The 21,254-nt window shown below is 39.1% G+C and overlaps 3 protein-coding genes across 3 annotated transcripts; all 3 read left to right on the forward strand.

The window, feature by feature from the left end:
* Positions 1-928: 928 nt before the first annotated feature.
* LOC146328844 (extracellular calcium-sensing receptor-like) lies at positions 929-5,103 on the forward strand. Its single transcript, XM_084717844.1, has 6 exons — positions 929-1,121; positions 1,273-1,543; positions 1,654-2,457; positions 2,595-2,825; positions 3,128-3,251; positions 4,034-5,103. Exons 1-6 carry the CDS (start codon positions 1,009-1,011, stop codon positions 4,945-4,947), a joined length of 2,457 nt encoding a protein of 818 aa, XP_084573970.1. The 5' UTR covers positions 929-1,008; the 3' UTR covers positions 4,948-5,103.
* A 1,496-nt stretch (positions 5,104-6,599) lies between these two features.
* LOC146328845 (extracellular calcium-sensing receptor-like) lies at positions 6,600-11,108 on the forward strand. The gene is made up of 6 exons (XM_084716692.1): positions 6,600-6,664; positions 6,802-7,072; positions 7,191-7,985; positions 8,190-8,420; positions 8,738-8,861; positions 10,195-11,108. The coding sequence occupies exons 1-6, from the start codon at positions 6,600-6,602 to the stop codon at positions 11,106-11,108; spliced, it is 2,400 nt and encodes a 799-aa protein (XP_084572818.1).
* A 1,034-nt stretch (positions 11,109-12,142) lies between these two features.
* On the forward strand, positions 12,143-18,097 carry LOC146328846 (extracellular calcium-sensing receptor-like). The gene is made up of 6 exons (XM_084716693.1): positions 12,143-12,186; positions 12,325-12,595; positions 12,706-13,500; positions 15,373-15,603; positions 15,992-16,115; positions 17,184-18,097. Exons 1-6 carry the CDS (start codon positions 12,143-12,145, stop codon positions 18,095-18,097), a joined length of 2,379 nt encoding a protein of 792 aa, XP_084572819.1.
* The last annotated feature ends 3,157 nt before the right edge of the window (positions 18,098-21,254 follow it).

The raw sequence follows: 21,254 nt of genomic DNA on the forward strand, positions 1-21,254 counted from the left end.
AAAGGGTGCTGATAATGATAAGGTAATGACAAGAAGCGTGTATAACTATAATATATATTTTGAAGAAATAATGAAGAAATAATTATTTTTATCAGTGAATGTACTTTTAAGTTTCTGAGGCTGAGTTTCTGACTGATCCTCATACCTGCTTTATCTGTGAACTTAGTTCTGGATAAATCCAATGTCAGTGGGTTTAAAAATGTACAGGTAATGAGTGAATGATGCATGGACACAAACTTTCCTCAGGCCATGAATGTAATGACTGATTTCAAAACAATAATGGATATCAGTACAGTGTCACAATATATACCATTGTCGTACTGCGTACAACTCAAAACATTAGTAGACTGTGTGAAATATTACCACAGGAAATGTATATGTACACTTAATTTAACATGTCAATATTTTGTTATAATAATGTTATTATTATTATAGAAATAAGTAATATATTATCACATTAATATGTCATTTTTCCTCAGTTTAGACATGAATAAAGCATTTAACTACTACTAATTACAAAAAGCAATTTTTATTGTGGGATCAATTAATTGATAATATGATACTAAAATGTAGAATTGTCTCAGAAACAGAAACATACTGGTCATGTCATAATTGCAGATTTATATGGTACAAAGGACTATATCTTACAACATGTATCTATTATATATTCGGTACTTCATTACTTTAATACTGTGTTAATTGTCAGAAAAAAAAAATAAAATCAGGCCATCTGTCATCTATATTTCAATCAGCAGCATCACATTGTTAAAAGTGTAGTGGTGCATGAAAAAGTCAATACTCTTGAGAGGATTGAGAGTATGCTCACATTGGATGGTGATGTTTTTCTTATGTTAGAAGAAGCTATAAAGACTAGCTCCTAGGTCAGAATTGCTTCAGTAAAGGGGAGGGTGGCTCGTGATGGGTTGGGTAAGTCTTGTCTTATTCACTCTGCTGGCAAGCACAAATTCAGAGAACCAAACATGCAAAGTGATTGGGCAGATAGGGTTCATGGAATTTACAAAAGAGGGTGATCTTATTATAGGAGGAGTTTTCTCTATGAGTAGTACGCGCAAACTGATAGATAATGGCTACCAGGCATTGCCATCTGCATACTGCAAAAAGTAAGTAACTATACTTACAATATGTAAAAAAAAATGTATGTAATGCTTGAGAAAAAATACATGTTTTATGTGCTGATCTGATGTATCCAAAAATGATTAGCTGTAATGACTTGTTTATCAGTAATGTGTGAACACTTGACACTATTTGTAGGTTGAATGACAGGGAATTGAAGTTTGCCCGGACTGTGATTTTTACTGTGGACGAGATCAACAGAGATAAGGAGCTTCTTCCCGGTGTGAGTCTGGGCTATAAGCTGTACAATGGCTGTGGGAGTGAAAACCTGATACGAGCAGCTGTAGAAGCTGTAAATGGAGAGGATTCACAGGGTTGCAGTGGTCAGATCCAGGCTCTCTTAGGTCATTCATCCTCTGGAGTGAGTGAAGACATAAACATAATACTAAGCCCATTATCCATTCCACAGGTGAGAAGAAATGATTAGTGAAATAACTGCAAACTGTCAAATTTTCATGATTGTATTTGGTTATTGTTGTTGCAATCTTTGAAAAAAGTATGTTATTTTGTTTTTTTAAGGTAAGCCATCTTTCAACCTGTGCTTGTTTGAGTGACAAAAGACTATACCCCACATTTTTCAGAACTGTGCCAAGTGATCGCTTCCAAATCATCGGTCTGGTGCAGCTTATGAAATACTTTGACTGGCGCTGGGTGGGAATAATTTACTCTGAAGGTCTGTACTCACAGAAAGGCACAGATGAATTCACAAAGGAAGCAAAGAAAGAAGGCATATGTGTTGAATACAAATTACCTTACTCTAAGACATCTGAAGGCAAACTGAATGCTATTGTAGAAACATTACAGGAATCCTCGTCAACAGTGGTCCTGTTGTTTATGTCCTTGTCCTACACCAAATCATTCCTGTCAAAAATAGAGAATTATAACATAACAGGAAAGCAGTGGCTTGGCAGTGAATCTTGGATCACACAAACAGACCTAGCTTCTGTTGAGAGAAAAGGCATTTTACAGGGGGCAATGGGCTTTGCCCTCCCTCAAGCATCCATACCAGGTCTTGGTGAATTCTTACTCAGCTTGAAACCTTCTGATGAACCACAGAGTGCTGTAGTTAAAGCTGTCTGGGAGAAGTTCTTTGACTGCAGCTTTTCTCCATCAAATACCTCTGCTATGTGCACTGGCACAGAGGATCTCAGGACAGTCTCCAGTGACTACACAGATGTGACACATTTCAGGGCTGAGAATAATGTGTACAAAGCTGTGTACTTGGTGGCATATGCCCTTCATGCATTACTGCAATGTGAAAATGGCTCAAATCCCACCACAGGAAAGCCCTGTGTGAACAAGAATGAAGTTCAACCAAAGCTAGTAAGTTGTGGTTAATATATTGAGGAACTTATAGTATTTAGTATTTCTATTTTTTGTTGTTAATGTGAAAATAAAATAGTTAGGTATTGCTTGTATGTTGTATATATGCTAACAATGTAGTGATTGTCACTCTGTAGGTCTTGGAACACATAAGATATGTGAACTTCACAACACAGAATGGAGCCAAGGTTTTCTTTGATGAAAATGGAGACTCGGTTGCCCAGTATGACTTAGTTAACTGGCAGATGAAAGAAGATGGCTCTGTTGAGATTGTAAATATTGGTCAATATGATACCTCTTTTCCAGAGGGGGAAAAATTCAACCTAAAAGACAACACCAAAATAGTTTGGGGAGGAAACAGTCTTAAGGTAAAGTGATTGGAAGGTGGCATGTTTAACCCAGGTTTTCTAAGTGTCAAGACTATCTCAGTGCCCTACTTATTACTGTGGTCACCGCAATATGCATGTTAGCTGCCCAGTGGCACATATGGAATATGTAGTGTATGCAGTCTTGATGCAATAGAAAATGTCATTTCTATTTAATCAGGGTCCTTTCACAGCTGGGTATCGATCTTTACTTTATGGGGACTGTATAAATATTGCAATTGGTGATAGACAAAAAAGACACTTTGTTTCATTGAGTTTTTAAATGATGTATTTTGCCTCATCAGGTGCCAAGGTCTGTATGCAGAGAACCATGCCCACCAGGGACCCGTAAGGCCATAAACAAGTTTAAGCCTGTGTGCTGTTTCGACTGCTTTGAGTGCCCTGAGGGAACAATAAGTAATCAGACAAGTGAGTAAGGATTTGTTTTTCAATTTGAAAACATTGATGTATATTATAAGGAAAAATTAAAAAGAGTGATAAAATGCAGAGGTGGGTAGTAATGAGTTACATTTACTCTCAGCTCATGTGTATACATGAGAGCAGGGAGAAAGACGTTTCTGAAAGTCTCTTATGTTCAGTAATTTTGTAGCTTTTAACAGAATCTATATCTTTTGAAATGTAGTTTCTCTCCTCTGGCGCGGTATTACTTTTAGGTGTCTGCATTATTTTACTGTTTCATATTGGCTTTCAGCTGTGTCAGTTTTGTGTTAAATTACTGTTGATGACTGAGAATATTGTACTGGAGTATATGTGGCAGGTTGTCTAATCAGGAGATGATGACTTGTAATTTCTTCACACAAATAAAAGTGAATGTTACATCTTTATCTTTACCTGAGAAAGACCATCTGTGTTTGATAGAATTTCAGACTATTCTTACACAACTAGTTATTTTGATGCCCACTTTTACTTCTATTTGAGTACATGTTTTTGTAAAGTAACTGTATTTTTACTTTACTTTTACACACATCTGTGAAGATTCTCAGCTATCCAGGTCACAGCTTTCGTAGAGAGGGTTATCGTAGCCAGCTGAGTCTGGTGGGGTTCTTGAAAATGTTCCACCTCTCATCAAGGAGTTGTCTTCAGTTCTAACTGATTAGCCCTGAGTGATCCCTCAAGGCTCCTGATCTGCCAGTACCAGTACTAATGAATGTGTGTGTGTGAGATAATAATTGATTTCACTTCTTTTTCAGATTCTCCAGACTGTTTGATCTGTCCACCTGAATTTTGGCCAAATGTAAAGAAAGATCAGTGTCTTCCAAAACCCTCTGAATACCTTTCCTACAAAGAGATCATGGGTGCACTTTTAACTGGATTCAGCTGTGTTGGCGTATTTTTATCTCTTCTGACATCAGTAATTTTTTTGACTCATAAAGAGACTCCCATTGTAAAAGCCAACAACTCTGAACTGAGCTTCCTGCTTCTATTCTCATTAAAACTGTGTTTCCTGTGTTCTCTGACCTTCATCGGACGGCCCTCTGAGTGGTCCTGCATGCTGCGTCACACAGCGTTCGGGATCACGTTTGTCCTCTGTATCTCTTGTGTTCTGGGGAAAACTATAGTGGTTTTGATGGCCTTCAGAGCCACGCTTCCAGGCAGTAATGTGATGAAATGGTTTGGTCCTACACAGCAGAGACTCAGTGTTCTGACTTTCACCCTCATTCAAGTTGTGATTTGTATACTCTGGCTGACAATCAACCCTCCATTCCCAAAGAAGAACATGAAGTACTATAAAGAAAAGATCATCTTAGAGTGTGCGCTGGGTTCAGCTGTTGGATTCTGGGCTGTTTTGAGTTATATCGGACTTCTTGCCTTCTTGTGTTTTATACTTGCTTTTCTCGCCAGGAAGTTGCCAGACAGCTTTAATGAAGCCAAACTGATCACCTTCAGCATGCTGATATTCTGTGCAGTCTGGATCACATTTATCCCAGCATATGTCAGCTCTCCTGGGAAATTCACTGTAGCTGTGGAGATATTTGCCATCCTGGCTTCCAGTTTTGGTTTGCTGGTATGCATTTTCTTCCCAAAGTGCTATATTATTATCTTCAGGCCAGAACAAAACTCTAAAAAACACTTGATGGGAAAAATACCAGCAAGAACTATTTAATCTGTAAAGTATGTGTCCTCCAAAATGAATGGCCTCAGTGTGACAACAAATAAACCATTTTTGCTGTATAGTCTGCCAGATAATGTAGAAACACAAGACACTGTGGTACCTTGTAATCTTTTACTTGTTATGTGTTTAATAAATTGTATACATTGATTCAGGCCTTGTTTTCTATTTTTATTTGATCATAAATACGGCAATGTTTAAAATATATGAAATTTCAGTTTGTAAATGCATTCTATTCATCTTGGATACAACATTTTTAATGACATTCATCCAAAATGTTTCAACTTGTGATTGTTTAGTTGGGTAACTTAGGCATCATGTTACGGCTGCATTGTGGCCACTGAAGCTGATTTTGTGTATTATACACAGCACTTGTGATTTTGCTAGAAGCCCCACAGTGTATCTCAGGAGGGGCTCTCAACTTTGCTCTGCTTCAAATACATGCTGAGCCTATTTTGACAGAAGCTGTTGAAGCTGCAGATCGAGCAGGCAGGAAGGCAGACACAGCAACGGCACAGAGACTACGTAGCCTACTTAACCATTGTGGATGCACAAAAATCAAAGAAAAACAACCAAATCAACAAAATCTGAGCAAGTCAACTACAGCTGGGCTGGGCTGAGCATGTTGCTCATTAGCTGGACTCTTTTTAAGATTATCTTTCTGATAATTCCATTGTACCCTGACTTATAGGAATGTCTGGTCTCTGAGATGACCTGTGATTGGTTAAATCTATTGTCATGGGCCAGATTTCCTAAAGCCTGAAAACAGAGCCAAAAAGAGGTGCATAAGTCTATTTTTCCCCCAAAGTACTTGATTGACAATGTGCTGAAATATTATTATGGAATTACTGCTCATTGATGCAAAAAAAAATTGCATACTACAGCTTTAAGACACACCAGCTTGCCTGGTTATGCCCCATAATTAAATATAATCCAGGGTGATGGATGGCCAAAACCAAATTTATGTTATTTGGAAACTATGAAAGAGACACACAAGTACAAATAATAATAATAATAATAATAATAATAATAATAATAATAATAATAATAATAATAATAATAATGATAACAATAACAATAACAATAACAATAACAATAATATGGTGATTATGCTTATTATTATTATTATTATTATTATTGCTATTATTATTTATCAAGTCATGCAAGACATATTGTTAATTTTTATGCATTCCTGATAGTTCTTGAATGAAGTCAATCTTTTCTTGTGTGTGAAGTAATGTAACTTATCTAGTTTCTCATACACTATAGAATGTAACCACAACTTTTCACAAATTAACTACCTTAGAAGAACTTGTCTTGATTCTCAGAAAAAAAGGTGAAAACCTCCTTTTTTCTACATGTCAATCACCAAATTAAGATTCTAGTGTAGTAACGAATGAAAACCTAAATAATAATAGGTGTGAGTGATGCTTCCGTTATGATGAAAAAAGATATAAAGGTCAGCTCTCAAGTCTGATTTGCGTCAGTGAAGAGGAGGGTGGCTCATGATGGTTTGGATCACTGTCATCGTATTCACTCTGCTAGCAAGGACTAAGTCAGAGAACCAAACATGCAAACTGATTGGGCAGACAGGGTTCATGGAATTTTCAAAAGAAGGGGATTTTATTATAGGAGGAGTTTTCTCGATGAGTCGAGGATACACATTGAAAGATTATGGCTACCAGGCACTTCCATATACATACTGCAAAAAGTAAGTGACAATGCTTACATATGCAAAAATTATAGACAGTATGACAGGAAAATAATATGTTTTATGTGGTGACCTGATGTACTGCAAAATGATCAGCTATAATAATGTGTTTATTATTCATGTGTCAATACTTGCAGATGGAATGACAGGGAATTGAAGTTTGCCCAGACATTGATTTTTACTGTGGAGGAGATCAACAGAGGCAGTGAGCTCCTTCCCGGTATGAGTCTGGGCTATATGCTGTCAGACGGCTGTGGTGAGGAAAACATAATAAGAGCAGCCATAGAGGCTGTAAATGGAGAGGATTCAAAGAACTGCCATGGTCAGATGCAGGCTTTATTAGGCCACTCATCCTCTAGAATGAGTAAAGATATAAATACGATACTAAGCCCGCTATCCATTGCACAAGTGAGAAGAAATGACTTAGAAATTACTCCAAATTGTACAATTTTCACTGTCCTGTCCAACTTTAAAATTCTATATCTATTTATTGCATTTAATTTGTTTTTTTTCTTTTCTTTCAAAGGTCAGTCATTTTTCAACCTGTGCATGTTTGAGTGACAAAAGACTATACCCCACATTCTTCAGAACTGTGCCAAGTGATCGCTTCCAAATCATCGGTCTGGTGCAGCTTATGAAATACTTTGACTGGCGCTGGGTGGGGATTATTTATTCTGAAGAACTGTATGCAGATCAAGGTACAGCTGAATTCACTCAGGAAGCAAAGAAAGAGGACATATGTGTTGAATACAGATTACCTTACTCTAAGACATTTCAAACTTTATCAAAGTTGGATGCTATTGTTAAGACACTGAGGAAATCATCATCAAAGGTGGTCCTGTTGTTTATGCCCTTGTCTTTTGCCACACAATTCCTGTCAAAAGTGGAGAATTTTAACATAACAGGAAAGCAGTGGCTTGGCAGTGAATCTTGGATCACACAAGCAAATCTAGCTTCTGTCAAGAGAAAAGGCATTTTACAGGGGGCAATGGGCTTTGCCCTCCCTCAAGCATCCATACCAGGTCTTGGTGAATTCTTACTCAGCTTGAAACCTTCTGATGAACCACAGAGTGCTGTAGTTAAAGCTGTCTGGGAGAAGTTCTTTGACTGCAGCTTCTCTCCATCAAATACCTCTGTTATGTGCACTGGCACAGAGGATCTCAGGACAGTCTCCAGTGACTACACAGAAGTAACACATTTCAGGGCTGAGAATAATGTGTACAAAGCTGTGTACTTGGTGGCATATGCCCTTCATGCATTACTGCAATGTAAAAATGGCTCAAATCCCACCACAGGAAAGCCCTGTGTGAACAAGAATGAAGTTCAACCAAAGCTAGTAAGTTCTGGTTAATTTACTTAGGCATACTATTCTCATGTAGTATTTAGGTATTTAGTGTTTGTGTTTATCTGAGGTTATTGAAGAAAATGATGCTATGCATTATGCATTCTACCAAAACGTCTTGATGGATTATTTTTTGCTTGGATGTTTTATGCATGCTAAAGTCTGCCAAATGTCTCTCTGTAGGTGCTGGAGCACATAAGATATGTGAACTTCACAACACCAAATGGAGCCAAGGTTTTCTTTGATGCAAATGGAGACTCTGTTGCCCAGTATGACTTAGTTAACTGGCAGATGAAAGAAGATGGCTCTGTTGAGATTGAAAATATTGGTCAATATGATACCTCTTTTTCAGAGGGGAAACAATTCAAACTAAAAGACAACACCAAAATAGTTTGGGGAGGAAACAGTGATAAGGTAAAATCAATGGAAAGAATCATGTTTAACGCAGGGTCTCTAAGTAGCGAGACTATCTTGGTACATTTTGATGTGGTCACCTCACGTGATGTTGGTTATATTTACATTAACACTCCCTGTGGAGGTCAGTTCCCTCACATAAGTAATATGTAGGGTGGAGACGTAGTATCAACATGTTGGAGAATGTCATTTCATTTTATCTTGGTCGCTGAATTACAATCTTGACTTCATATGAAATTTGTAAACATTGCAGGTTGAGTAATATACAAAATATTTTGTTTCACTGAGTTTTTACATGCAGTATTTTGCCTCATCAGGTGCCAAGGTCTGTATGCAGAGAACCATGCCCACCAGGGACCCGTAAGGCCATAAACAAGTTTAAGCCTGTGTGCTGTTTCGACTGCTTTGAGTGCCCTGAGGGAACAATAAGTAATCAGACAAGTGAGTAGGAATGTCACCATTTTGTTAATATTTTTGGGGTTGTTTTATGCCCTAAATTATTAGGACATCTGAAGAAATGACAGGAAATGGGGAGAGAAAATGGGGGAATTACATGCAGCAAAGGGCCACAAGCGGGAGTCAAATCCAAAGAGAACTCAGAGCCTCCAAACATGGGGCGCATGCTCTACCAACTGAGCTACTCAGAACTGAATTATTTCATGGTTATTGTTGTTAGACTGAGTGAAATATGAGTAACAAAAGAATTGCACAAAAATTGGTACATTGTGTAAAATATAAATGAAAACAGGATGCAATGGTTTGCAAATACTTTTTGACCTAAATTCAATCGAATACAGTACAAAGACAAAATATTTAATGCTGAAATTGATAAACTTTTTTTTCTGTTTTTTTTTTTTTTTTTTATAAATGACACTCATGGCCCTGTCTTATGCTGATGTAAAGTGCAAATTCAAAGTGCAAAACGACAAGGTTTTCATTTATTCAAGGTGTGTCTAAATCCACCTTTTCTTGTGACGGGGTGAAGGGATATCCTGCCCTTTTCCACCCCTTGCACTCGCAGTGGACAACGAGATACCCTTATCAGCTGTGCACAAGTGCCTTAATTAATTATTGTGTGTCTTTATGGCTGAACATGCAGTGTACCAATCAGAAAGTCAGTTTTCATCACCTTTCAGAACCAGGTGTGCCTGGAGCGTAAGCTTTGGCAGCATCACAGGGGATTTAGCAGGAGGAAACAAAGAGAAAAGTCTTTCAAGTGAGGAGAAAGATCTCCTGGTTCAAGAAGTGAAGGTGTGAGAACAAGCAATATATGGAAACAGCAGGCACCTCCAAAGCAGCCTTCATGCGTAAATAGTTTATTTTACATGAACACCTGCAAAAAATACCTTGAATTTATGTAGTGCATGATAATTCATTATCGTCATCATTATTATGCAGTTCAGCTGGCTGAATATCCTGAAGTAGGAGCCAGTGGGCAGGTGCAGGGGAGAGAGACACTGTGGTCAAAAGGAGAGGCGTGCCGACCCAGTCTGGCCGCGAAGCTGCAGCTCAATCCGGCTGAACACCCACCTGAGCCAGATTGAGGTACAGCTTCACTCCTGCCCATTCTCCATTTCCTTCTCCTCTTTCTCCTCATCCTCATCTCCTCCTCCCATTCCCACTAACACTACTGTGGGTGGAGGAAACAGAATCAGAGTGTTTCTGAAGTTTGATAACCTGTGTGCAAAATCACACACAAGTTCTACAACAGGTGTATTGTATTTTATTTTGGTGTAATGATGACATGTCTGTATGATTTCACTCCTTTTCCTAGACTCTCCAGACTGTTTGATCTGTCCTCCTGAATTCTGGCCAAATGTAAATAAAGATCAGTGTCTTCCAAAACCAGTTGAATATCTTTCCTACAAAGAGATCATGGGCGCACTCTTAACTGGATTCAGCTGTGTTGGTGTATTTTTATCTCTTCTGACATTAGTGATTTTTTGGACTCACAAAGAGACTCCAATTGTAAAAGCCAACAACTCTGAACTGAGCTTCCTGCTTCTATTCTCATTAAAACTGTGTTTCCTGTGTTCTCTGACTTTCATCGGACGGCCCTCTGAGTGGTCCTGCATGCTGCGTCACACAGCGTTCGGGATCACGTTTGTCCTCTGTATCTCTTGTGTTCTGGGGAAAACTATAGTGGTTTTGATGGCCTTCAGAGCCACACTTCCAGGCAGTAATGTGATGAAGTGGTTTGGTCCTACACAGCAGAGACTCAGTGTTCTGACTTTCACCCTCATTCAAGTTGTGATTTGTATACTCTGGCTGACAATCAACCCTCCATTCCCAAAGATGAACATGAAGTACTATAAAGAAAAGATCATCTTAGAGTGTGCGCTGGGTTCAGCTGTTGGATTCTGGGCTGTTTTGAGTTATATCGGACTTCTTGCTTTCTTGTGTTTTATACTTGCTTTTCTTGCCAGGAAGTTGCCAGACAGCTTTAATGAAGCCAAACTGATCACCTTCAGCATGCTGATATTCTGTGCAGTCTGGATCACATTTATCCCAGCATATGTCAGCTCTCCTGGGAAGTTCACTGTAGCTGTGGAGATATTTGCCATCCTGGCTTCCAGTTTTGGTTTGCTGGTATGCATTTTCTTCCCAAAATGCTATATCATTGCCTTTAGGCCAGAACAGAACTCTAAAAAACATTTGATGGGAAAAATACCAGCAAGAAATCTTTAAGAGGAAATGACGTAGAAACACAAGAAGTTGCTTAACGAACTTTAGTCTCCACCACATTACACTAACTTGGTTGTTGCAATTTTTATTTGATTATGGTATTTTGTTTGTACATGTATTATATCCATGTTGGACACAAAGTTTGTGTCTATAAAAGACTCGTTACAGCATTCAATCAAAAAGTTTCAACTTGCAATTGTTAAGTGGGGTAACCAAGTAACGTACGAAAAAGTGAATGTTTCATTTTTTTTAACAGTGAATTTTTGTTGATTTTGAATATAATAAACAATATATAACTTAGGTAACCGCAAGAAAACTTTGAAAGAGAAGGGTCTTGATCATGGTTTGCTGCATGTTCTCCTCACACCGTTCATGGCCACACAACTCGCCATCAGTCAAACTAATATGGAGGTTTCTTTTTGTTTTGTTTTGTTTTTTTTGCCACATGCACTCATGAAATTTTCATTATATCTTTTTGTATTTTATATCAAAGTTGACAGAGGTGAGATTATTTATAGTTTTAATTACTGTTTCATAAGGTGCCTGTGTCATAAATGCAGAATCAAGGAGTTGTCACCGTGTATCAAGTAAAGTAAAACAATTAAAACTTCAAAATGGAAATTTCTTTGATATAGTTCAGTGATCTGAAAACCTTTGTTTTGCAATCACTGTTGTGTGTCCATCCAGTCAGCTGAAGTAGCCACCTACTGTACCCGTGTTCATGTGAAATGAAGAGTTTGATGCACTAGTTCATGTAGCAATGCATCAAAAACGCTATTATCATAGTTGTGGGTGCTGTTTTCCTTATGATGAAAAAAAAGCTATAAAGGTCAGCTCCTAGGTCAGAATTACTTCAGTGAAGGGGAGGGTGGCTCATGATGGTTTGGATCACTGTCGTTTTATTCACTCTGCTGGCAAGGATAGAGTCAGAGAACCAAACATGCAAACTGATTGGGCAGACAGGGTTTGTGGAATTTTCAAAAGAAGGGGATTTTAATATTGGAGGAGTTTTCTCTATGAGCCGTGGATACACACTGATGGATAATGGCTACGAGGCACTTCCATATACATACTGCAAAAGGTAAGTGACAATGTTTACATATGCAAAAAATTATACGCAGTATTAGTGGTAAATAATATGTTTTATGTGGAGACCTGATGTACTGCATAAAGATAAGCTGTAATAATCTGTTTATTATTCATGTGTCAATACTTGCAGATGGAATGACAGGGAACTGAAGTTTGCCCGGACTTTGATTTTTACTGTGGAGGAGATCAACAGAGGCAGTGAGCTCCTTCCCGGTATGAGTCTGGGCTATATGCTGTCAGACGGCTGTGGTGAGGAAAACATAATAAGAGCAGCCATAGAGGCTGTAAATGGAGAGGATTCAAAGAACTGTGGTGGTCAGATGCAGGCTTTATTAGGCCACTCATCCTCTGGAATGAGTAAAGATATAAATACGATACTAAGCCCGCTATCCATTGCACAAGTGAGAAGAAATGATTGGGAAATAACTGCAAAATGTACAATTTTCACTGTCCTGTCCAACTTTAAAATTATATATATATTTATTGTATTATCACTTTTTTTACTTTGAAGGTTAGCCATTTTTCAACCTGTGCTTGTTTGAGTGACAAAAGACTATACCCCACATTCTTCAGAACTGTGCCAAGTGATCGCTTCCAAATCATCGGTCTGGTGCAGCTTATGAAATACTTTGACTGGCGCTGGGTGGGGATTATTTATTCTGAAGAACTGTACGCAGATCAAGGTTCAGCTGAATTCACTCAGGAAGCAAAGAAAGAGGAAATATGTGTTGAATACAGATTACCTTACTCTAAGACATTTCAATCTCTCCCAAATTTGGATGCTATTGTCAAGACACTGAGGAAATCATCATCAAAGGTGGTCCTGTTGTTTATGTCCTTGTCTTTTTCCATACCATTCCTGTCAAATATAGAGAATTATAACATAACAGGAAAGCAGTGGCTTGGCAGTGAATCTTGGATCACACAAGCAGACCTGGCTTCTGTTGAGAGAAAGGGCATTTTACAGGGGGCAATGGGCTTTGCCCTCCCTCAAGCATCCATACCAGGTCTTGGTGAATTCTTACTCAGCTTGAAACCTTCTGATGAACCACAGAGTGCTGTAGTTAAAGCTGTCTGGGAGAAGTTCTTTGACTGCAGCTTCCCTCCATCAAATACCTCTGCTATGTGCACTGGCACAGAGGATCTCAGGACAGTCTCCAGTGACTACACAGATGTGACACATTTCAGGGCTGAGAATAATGTGTACAAAGCTGTGTACTTGGTGGCATATGCCCTTCATGCATTACTGCAGTGTAAAAATGGCTCAAATCCCACCACAGGAAAGCCCTGTGTGAACAAGAATGAAGTTCAACCAAAGCTAGTAAGTTCTGGTTAATTCACTTACTTACTTAGCCTGATGTACTACAGGTTTGTGTTTGTAAAAATATGTGAAAAGTTTGCATCTTTCAAATGTGCAACACAACACGCACTACCTATTTAGTATGTTTGCCTTAATGAACTTGCAATATAGGACATTTCTACCTTAGTGTGTAAAATACTGGGAGGGGAAAATGCAAACAGTGCACGTACTGCAAATTACCAAGCCTGAAAATAATTTGTGGAGACTGTGACTGCATATGTATTTGATACATTTGAAAGGAAGGTGCTAATCAGGCCAGCAGTGTGCATAGATGGCCGCTGTTACTGTGGCGATGAGGAGACACTCTAATTTAAAGTAATTTCACATGAGCTGTTTGTGGGATGCATTTATTTTTATTTTCATTCAGTTGTCCTTGTTGCAGAAAAACACCAAGATTAAACATAAATTTATTGCAGCCTATTTGCAGCCAAACAAAACTGAACATCCGCAGTCACTGAAGCCTGAAGAAAATTAACACCTGACCTGACCTTTTTTATGTCCTCCTATTTTTTTTCTTTTCACCAACATTACATTTTTAACTGAGGTTTTTTGGCAGGTTGTGCATCACTGCCGCAACGGTTGCTCCCCTCTCCCCAAATCACCTGCCCTCCTCCTCCAGTCCCCAACCACTGTGGGCCCAGTTTGACTTTGAGACCTCACCACTGCCTGTGCCCCAGCTTTGAGCCCGCTTGCCAGGGCGTTTATTGCCAGTATTAGACCAGATACAGGGTTGACCAGCTGCCTGGTGTACGCGACCAGAGTAGTCGGGCCACAGAGGACACAGCTCGCACCCCATGCACAATGGATTTTATTATTATTATTATTATTATTATTATTATTATTATTATTATTATTTGTTTATTTTTAATTATATTCATTTATGAGCCAATTTTTATAAAATTCAGCGTAAGTTCAATCTGGAAGACTATCTTTACGAGTCATTCATTGACAACTTTCTTTCTCTTTCCTGCTTATTTGCAATCAGCTGATTATGGGTGTTTACTTTTCAGTTGGCCAGCCAGATCGTTGCAACCCTCCACCTCCCCATTCACCTCCATTTCTTCATATCCAGTGCCCAGCTTCAGCTCATCAGAAGTCCAGTCCTCATCACATCCTGACCTTCAACTATCCCTTTATCACCACCAGTGTCTAGACTCCATCGGGGGGTTCCTACATTAATTGTGTCTTTACTACCCCCTTATGCATAATGACGTCACAATGGAATCTAATCACCTAACACTTTGCACATTTCTCATCCAGATTGTGTACATTTCAATTAAATATATTTCATGCTCTCAGAGTGAAGTCTCTTCTGATTGAATTTTGCTATTTGCCTGATATCTTGCCATCTTCTCTCTATTTCATTTGTTGTTCTTGGCTTTTTTGCTTTAGCTTGACAATATGTCTAATATTTGCCTCTTCCACTAACACCTCCGTGAGATCAAATCTCATTTTGCACTTGCAGTCATTCTGCTTTCCATCCAAACTCTCCATGGCGGAAACCTGTAATACATGCAAAACCATCATATAATTACTGCTGTCTCCCCAGTGTTTGCACCTGTTGTCATTTATGCAACTATTTTTGGTTGATTGCCCACAAAACTTACATCAAACAAATGTGCAATATGTAAGAAAGCATGTGCAATTTAGCACTCTTTATTTGGGACCTTAGTAATTGAGGCCCTTAGTGTTTTTGTTTTTTGTGGCGTTTGCAAAAAAATATTAGCCATTCATTGAGGGCTCCATTTGAACATCAAATGCCTTGATGAATTCTTTTGTGCTTGCATGTTGTATGTATTCTGAATTGTCTCTCTGTAGGTCTTGGAACACATAAAATATGTGAACTTCACAACACCAAATGGAGCCAAGGTTTTCTTTGATGAAAATGGAGACTCGGTTGCCCAGTATGACTTAGTTAACTGGCAGATGAAAGAGGATGGCTCTGTTGAGATTGTAAATATTGGTCAATATGATACCTCTTTTCCAGAGGGGAGGCAATTCAAACTAAAAGACAACACCAAAATTGTTTGGGGAGGAAACAGTCATAAGGTAAAATGAACAGATGGTAGGATGTTTAACCCAAGTTCCTTAAGTGCTGAGACTATCTCGGAAACCTACTGTATGTTTGTTGTGGTCACTACAGTGACCACACTGAAAATACAGAGGTAAAGTGAATAGAAAGTAGCATGTTTAATCCATGTTCTCTAAGTAGTGAGACTATTGTGGTCACCTCATATGATGTTGGTTATGTCTACATTAACACTCTCTGTGGGGGTCAGTTCCTTCACATACATAATGTGTAGGGTGGAGACATAGTATCAGTATCAGAATGTCATTTCATTTTGGTTGTTTCACAGCTGAATGACAATCTTGACTTCATATAAACTTTGTAAACATTGCAAATTCAGGTTTTACATGCAGTGTTTTACCTCATCAGGTGCCAAGGTCTGTATGCAGAGAACCATGCCCACCAGGGACCCGTAAGGCCATAAACAAGTTTAAGCCTGTGTGCTGTTTCGACTGCTTTGAGTGCCCTGAGGGAACAATAAGTAATCAGACAAGTGAGTAAGGATTTCAGAACTGAATTGATTCATGTTCAAGATTGAATGGCATATGAGTAAAAGAACAATTCCCAAAAAATTGGGACATTTTGTAAAATGTAAATAAAAACAGTATGCAATGATCTGCAAATAATTCTTTGACCTATGTTCAATTGAATACAGTACAAATGCAAGATTTGTAGACCAACACTCAGGGCCCTATCTTGCGCTGATCGTAAATTCAAGTTCAAAGTGCAAGGGGAAAAGCTTTTAATTTATTGAAGGCGTGTCTAAATCCACCTTTTATTATGAAAAGGGTGCAGGGGCATCCTGCCCTGTCCCACACCTTGTGTCTGCACTGCACAGTGGGATAAACCTATCTGCTGTGCACAAATGTATTAATTCATGGGTGAGTTTTAGGCCAAACATGCAATATACCAATCCAAAAAAGTCAGTTCTAATCACCTTTAAGAATTAACACTTGGAGGGCAAGTGTTGGCAAAATGATGGTTGATTTAGCAGGAGGAAACAAAGAGAAAAGGCTTTCAAGCGAGGAGACAGATCTCCTGGTTCAAGAAGTGAAGGTGTGAGAGCCCACAATATATGGAAACAGCAGGCATCCCCAAAGCAGCCGTCATGTGTAAATAGTTTATTTTACATGAACACCTGCAAAAAAATACCTTGAATTTATGTAGTGCATGATAATTCATCATTGTCAGCATTATTATGCAGCTCAACTGGCTGAATATCCTGAAGTAGGAGCCAGTAGAAAGGAGCGGGGGAAAGACACTGTGGTCAAGAGGAGAGGTGAGCCGACTCAGTCTCGCCGCGAAGCTGCAACTCAAACCGGCTGAACACCCACCTGAGCCGGATCGAGGTGAAGCTTCGGCTGTCCCTTTTCCATCTCCTCATCCTCATCTCCTCCTCCCATCCCCACTAACACTACTGTGGGTGGAGGAAACAGAATCAGAGTGTTTCTGAAGTTTGATAACCTTTGTGCAAAATCACACACAAGTTCCACCACACGTGTATTGTATTGCACTTTGGAGTAATGATGGCATTTCTGTATGATTTCACTCCTTTTTCTAGATTCCCCAGACTGTTTGATCTGTCCTCCTGAATTCTGGCCAAATGTAAAGAAAGATCAGTGTCTTCCAAAACCAGTTGAATACCTTTCCTACAAAGAGATCATGGGCGCACTTTTAACTGGATTCAGCTGTGTTGGTGTATTTTTATCTCTTCTGACATTAGTGATTTTTTGGACTCACAAAGAGACTCCAATTGTAAAAGCCAACAACTCTGAACTGAGCTTCCTGCTTCTATTCTCATTAAAACTGTGTTTCCTGTGTTCTCTGACCTTCATCGGACAGCCTTCTGAGTGGTCCTGCATGCTGCGTCACACAGCGTTCGGGATCACGTTTGTCCTCTGTATCTCTTGTGTTCTGGGGAAAACTATAGTGGTTTTGATGGCCTTCAGAGCCACACTTCCAGGCAGCAATGTGATGAAATGGTTTGGTCCTACACAGCAGAGACTCAGTGTTCTGACTTTCACCCTCATTCAAGTTGTGATTTGTATACTCTGGCTGACAATCAACCCTCCATTCCCAAAGATGAACATGAAGTACTATAAAGAAAAGATCATCTTAGAGTGTGCGCTGGGTTCAGCTGTTGGATTCTGGGCTGTTTTGAGTTATATCGGACTTCTTGCTTTCTTGTGTTTTATACTTGCCTTTCTTGCCAGGAAGTTGCCAGACAGCTTTAATGAAGCCAAACTGATCACCTTCAGCATGCTGATATTCTGTGCAGTCTGGATCACATTTATCCCAGCATATGTCAGCTCTCCTGGGAAGTTCACTGTAGCTGTGGAGATATTTGCCATCCTGGCCTCCAGTTTTGGTTTGCTGATATGCATTTTCTTCCCAAAGTGCTATATTATTGCCTTTAGGCCAGAACAGAACTCTAAAAAACATCTGATGGGGAAAACACCAGCAACAAGACTTTAACAGGAAATGATACAGAAACACACATTGTTGTTTAATGAAATTTAGTCTCCACCACACTATGCTAAGTCAGTAATTTAAATTTTTATTTGATTATTGGATTTTGTATCATGGTTTGGATTTTTCTTAGTCACTTTCTGTTTTATTTTGGTGTGTCTTCCCTTGTGTGTCTTTGCTGTTCTTAACTTCCTGTTTCTGTTTGTTTTCCAGCTCTTTTTGATCACTGATTATTTTCACCTTCCCTTGACTGCCCTCACCTGTGTCTGGTTATTCTCCCTCTCCCTAGTGTATTTAACCCTGTGTCTTTCCCTCCATAGTTGCTGTTTCGTACTCATCGGTTTGTCTTTACCTTAGTGTTTTCTTATAAAATCTTGTTGCTCGTGCCCTGTGTTACACTGGTGTAAGCTTTTGTTGGTTTTGTTTTGTTTATTAAATATCACTTAACTGCTCCATGCTCTCTGCATTGTCTGTGCTTGCGTCCAAGCCAGTAAGTTCTTGAACTGTGACAGAACAAACCAGCCAGTAGGACCCAGCATACTTTTCTGTTTTAGAGGAGCTGAAGAGGGTGAGCTCTGAATTGGAGCAAGTAGGATCATCCATTGAAGGCTGCTTTGATTTAAAGTGCAGACTATTTGTTCATTCTTTAATGGAAAAAAACATTTTGTCAAGGCCCAAAATTCTTAGACCTTGGCAGTGCTTGCCAACCTAAATAGAAGCCTGCAGCCCTATATTGATTCCCCAAGCAATGCTAGCTTGAAGCCTGCTTCTCAGCCAGCCTGTTCCCTGCCTGAGCCAGCCCCTACGTCATTATCTGAGAAGCTTCCCAGATGCAAGCACGGCTGTCGCTGACATCACGCCTCTCAGCTGTCCTCTCAGCTGTCCAGCGCCACAGATGCCCAGTAACTGCCCAGTAACCCAGCCTTCATCTCTCCTGTTCCGGTGGGGCTATGGCCATTTCCTGCTCCGGCGGGGCTGCTGCTGGTGCCACCTCTAGTCCCGGCAGGGCCGCCGCTACAGCCTCTTCCTGTTCTGGCGGGGCCACCGCAGCCACCTCCAGTTCCGGCTGGGCTGCAATCACCTCCTGTCCATCCTGAGCTGCAGCTGCCTCAAGTCTCCCTGGCATCACCAGCTCACCTGATGGATGCTCCATCGCCTCAGTGCTGATCATTGATTATTTTCACCTGTCCCTGACAGCCATCACCTATGTCTTGTTATTCTCCCTCTCCCTAGTATATTTAATCTTGTGTCTTTTTGTCCTTAGTTGCTGGTTTGTACTTGTCAGTTTGTCTTTACCTTAGTGTTTTCTTATGAAATCTTCTTGCTCTGTTTTTTTTTTTTTTTTCTTTTTTTTTCCCTGTATGGACTATTTTTGGTTTTTCCTGCCTTGATTGAGGACTCTCCTTGTGTAGCTTTTGTTGTTTCTGTTTTGTTTATTAAATATCATTTAACTGCTCCCCTCTCTCTGCATTTGGGTCCAAACTGGTAAATGCTGAACTGTGATATTTTGTTTGTATCTGTATTATCTTCATGTTGGAGACAAAATTTGTTTCTATACAAGATTCATTAAAGCATTCAACCAAAAAGTTTCAACTTGCAATTATTAAGTAGGCTAATTTTTTTAGTTGGTTATATTAAACAATATTGTAAAAGTGAATGTTTCATTTTTTTGACTGAAGTTTTGTTGCTATTGAATATAATAACTTAGATAACAGCAAACTGACTTTTGTCATGGTTTACTGCATCATCTCTTCATATAATTCATGGTTTTAGGTTGTCAATCAAACCCAGATGTTTTTTGCCACATGAACTCATTATATTGTAATGAAATCTTTTTTGTACTTTTATATTAAACACCAAAACTTACGGAAGTGAGATGATTTATAATTTGCACTGTTTCACAAGTTGTCTGACTCAGAGACAGGAATCCTGTTTTAAATTCTTTTAAAAAATATATTACTTTGTTTTTTATGCCTTTATTGATTGGACAAATTTAGTGAGGAGAGGAAAGACAGAGGGAGAGTAGAGGGATGACACACAACAAAGGGCCACAGGCAGGGATCAAACCTACAGCCCACCAAATGAGCCACCAGGCCACCCTGTTTTAAAGTCTTCAGTGCTGTGCCTAGATTTTTACATACAGGGACGGCCCAAGGGGACACTGACTTATGTTTGGGTGGCAGGGTATGTGCACACACATTCACACACTGGCATAAACCCACAGACAGGAATATCATTATTTGTGAATTTTGATCACTAAAATCACTATCTTGCAGTTCATTATATTCCTGTGTTTAATATCTTATTTAAAACTAAAATAGATCTAACAATCACAACACAACAGGATGACACCATAGAACTTAAATAGTCTTTAAATAGTAAAAGAAATTGTATGTATAAATGTAGGCTAGACACAAAAGGAAGGTGCCATTACATTGTCAATCCTAGCATGTCAAATGAGGCAGCTTGGTCAGTGCTTTTAGGCATCAAACTATGAAACTGTAGGTGCCCCTGTAGCGTCATTTCTGAAAGCACTTCTCTAGGTTGATGTAATTTCAATGCCACAGAACGAAGGAGAATTTTTGGCCCGGACCTTTAACTGTAAACTTACCCATGACCATCATTAATAACTTAGAATCCACGATGACTGAAATTTGTTACTTGTTGCATTGATTAATATATTGTTCTTTCATTCAGTCATGAATTAACTACCGTAAATTCTTGGACATTCCTGATAGTTCATGAATGAAATCAATCAATCAGTCATTTACTCATCATGCTGTGTATATCATATTGCACTGTTCGTTATACTATACAATACAGAACGTACCCACAATTATTCAAAACTTAACTACCTTCTACATACTTGTGTTGATTCTCAAAAAAGGTAAATCAAGCATTCTGTTTTCTACACATCTACCACCACGTTCTTAGAAGTGTAGTGGACCTTGATAAACAATATTATCATTGGTGTGGGTGATGTCTCTCTTATGTTGAAAAAAGTTATAAAGGTTCGCTCCCAGGTCAGATTTGCATTAGTCAAAGGGAGGGTGGCTCGTAATGGTTTGGATCACTGTTGTCTTATTCACTCTGCTGGCAAGGACAAAGTCAGAGAACCAAACATGCAAACTGATCGGGCAGACAGGGTTCATGGAATTTTCGA

This window comes from Lutjanus erythropterus, chromosome 4 (assembly GCF_056507025.1).
Source record: "Lutjanus erythropterus isolate fLutEry1 chromosome 4, fLutEry1.hap2, whole genome shotgun sequence".
Lineage (NCBI taxonomy): Eukaryota > Metazoa > Chordata > Actinopteri > Lutjaniformes > Lutjanidae > Lutjanus > Lutjanus erythropterus.

Coding starts and splice junctions, on each gene's coding strand:
- LOC146328844 (XM_084717844.1), top strand. CDS start 1,009: ATGGAATTTACAAAAGAGGGTGATCTTATTATAGGAGGAGTTTTCTCT. Junction 2,458..2,594: donor ATGAAGTTCAACCAAAGCTA/GTAAGTTGTGGT, acceptor GTCACTCTGTAG/GTCTTGGAACACATAAGATA. Junction 3,252..4,033: donor AACAATAAGTAATCAGACAA/GTGAGTAAGGAT, acceptor CTTCTTTTTCAG/ATTCTCCAGACTGTTTGATC.
- LOC146328845 (XM_084716692.1), top strand. CDS start 6,600: ATGAGTCGAGGATACACATTGAAAGATTATGGCTACCAGGCACTTCCA. Junction 6,665..6,801: donor CCATATACATACTGCAAAAA/GTAAGTGACAAT, acceptor CAATACTTGCAG/ATGGAATGACAGGGAATTGA. Junction 8,421..8,737: donor GGGGAGGAAACAGTGATAAG/GTAAAATCAATG, acceptor TTGCCTCATCAG/GTGCCAAGGTCTGTATGCAG.
- LOC146328846 (XM_084716693.1), top strand. CDS start 12,143: ATGGATAATGGCTACGAGGCACTTCCATATACATACTGCAAAAG. Junction 12,596..12,705: donor GCCCGCTATCCATTGCACAA/GTGAGAAGAAAT, acceptor TTTACTTTGAAG/GTTAGCCATTTTTCAACCTG. Junction 13,501..15,372: donor CCTGTGTGAACAAGAATGAA/GTTCAACCAAAG, acceptor GTCTCTCTGTAG/GTCTTGGAACACATAAAATA.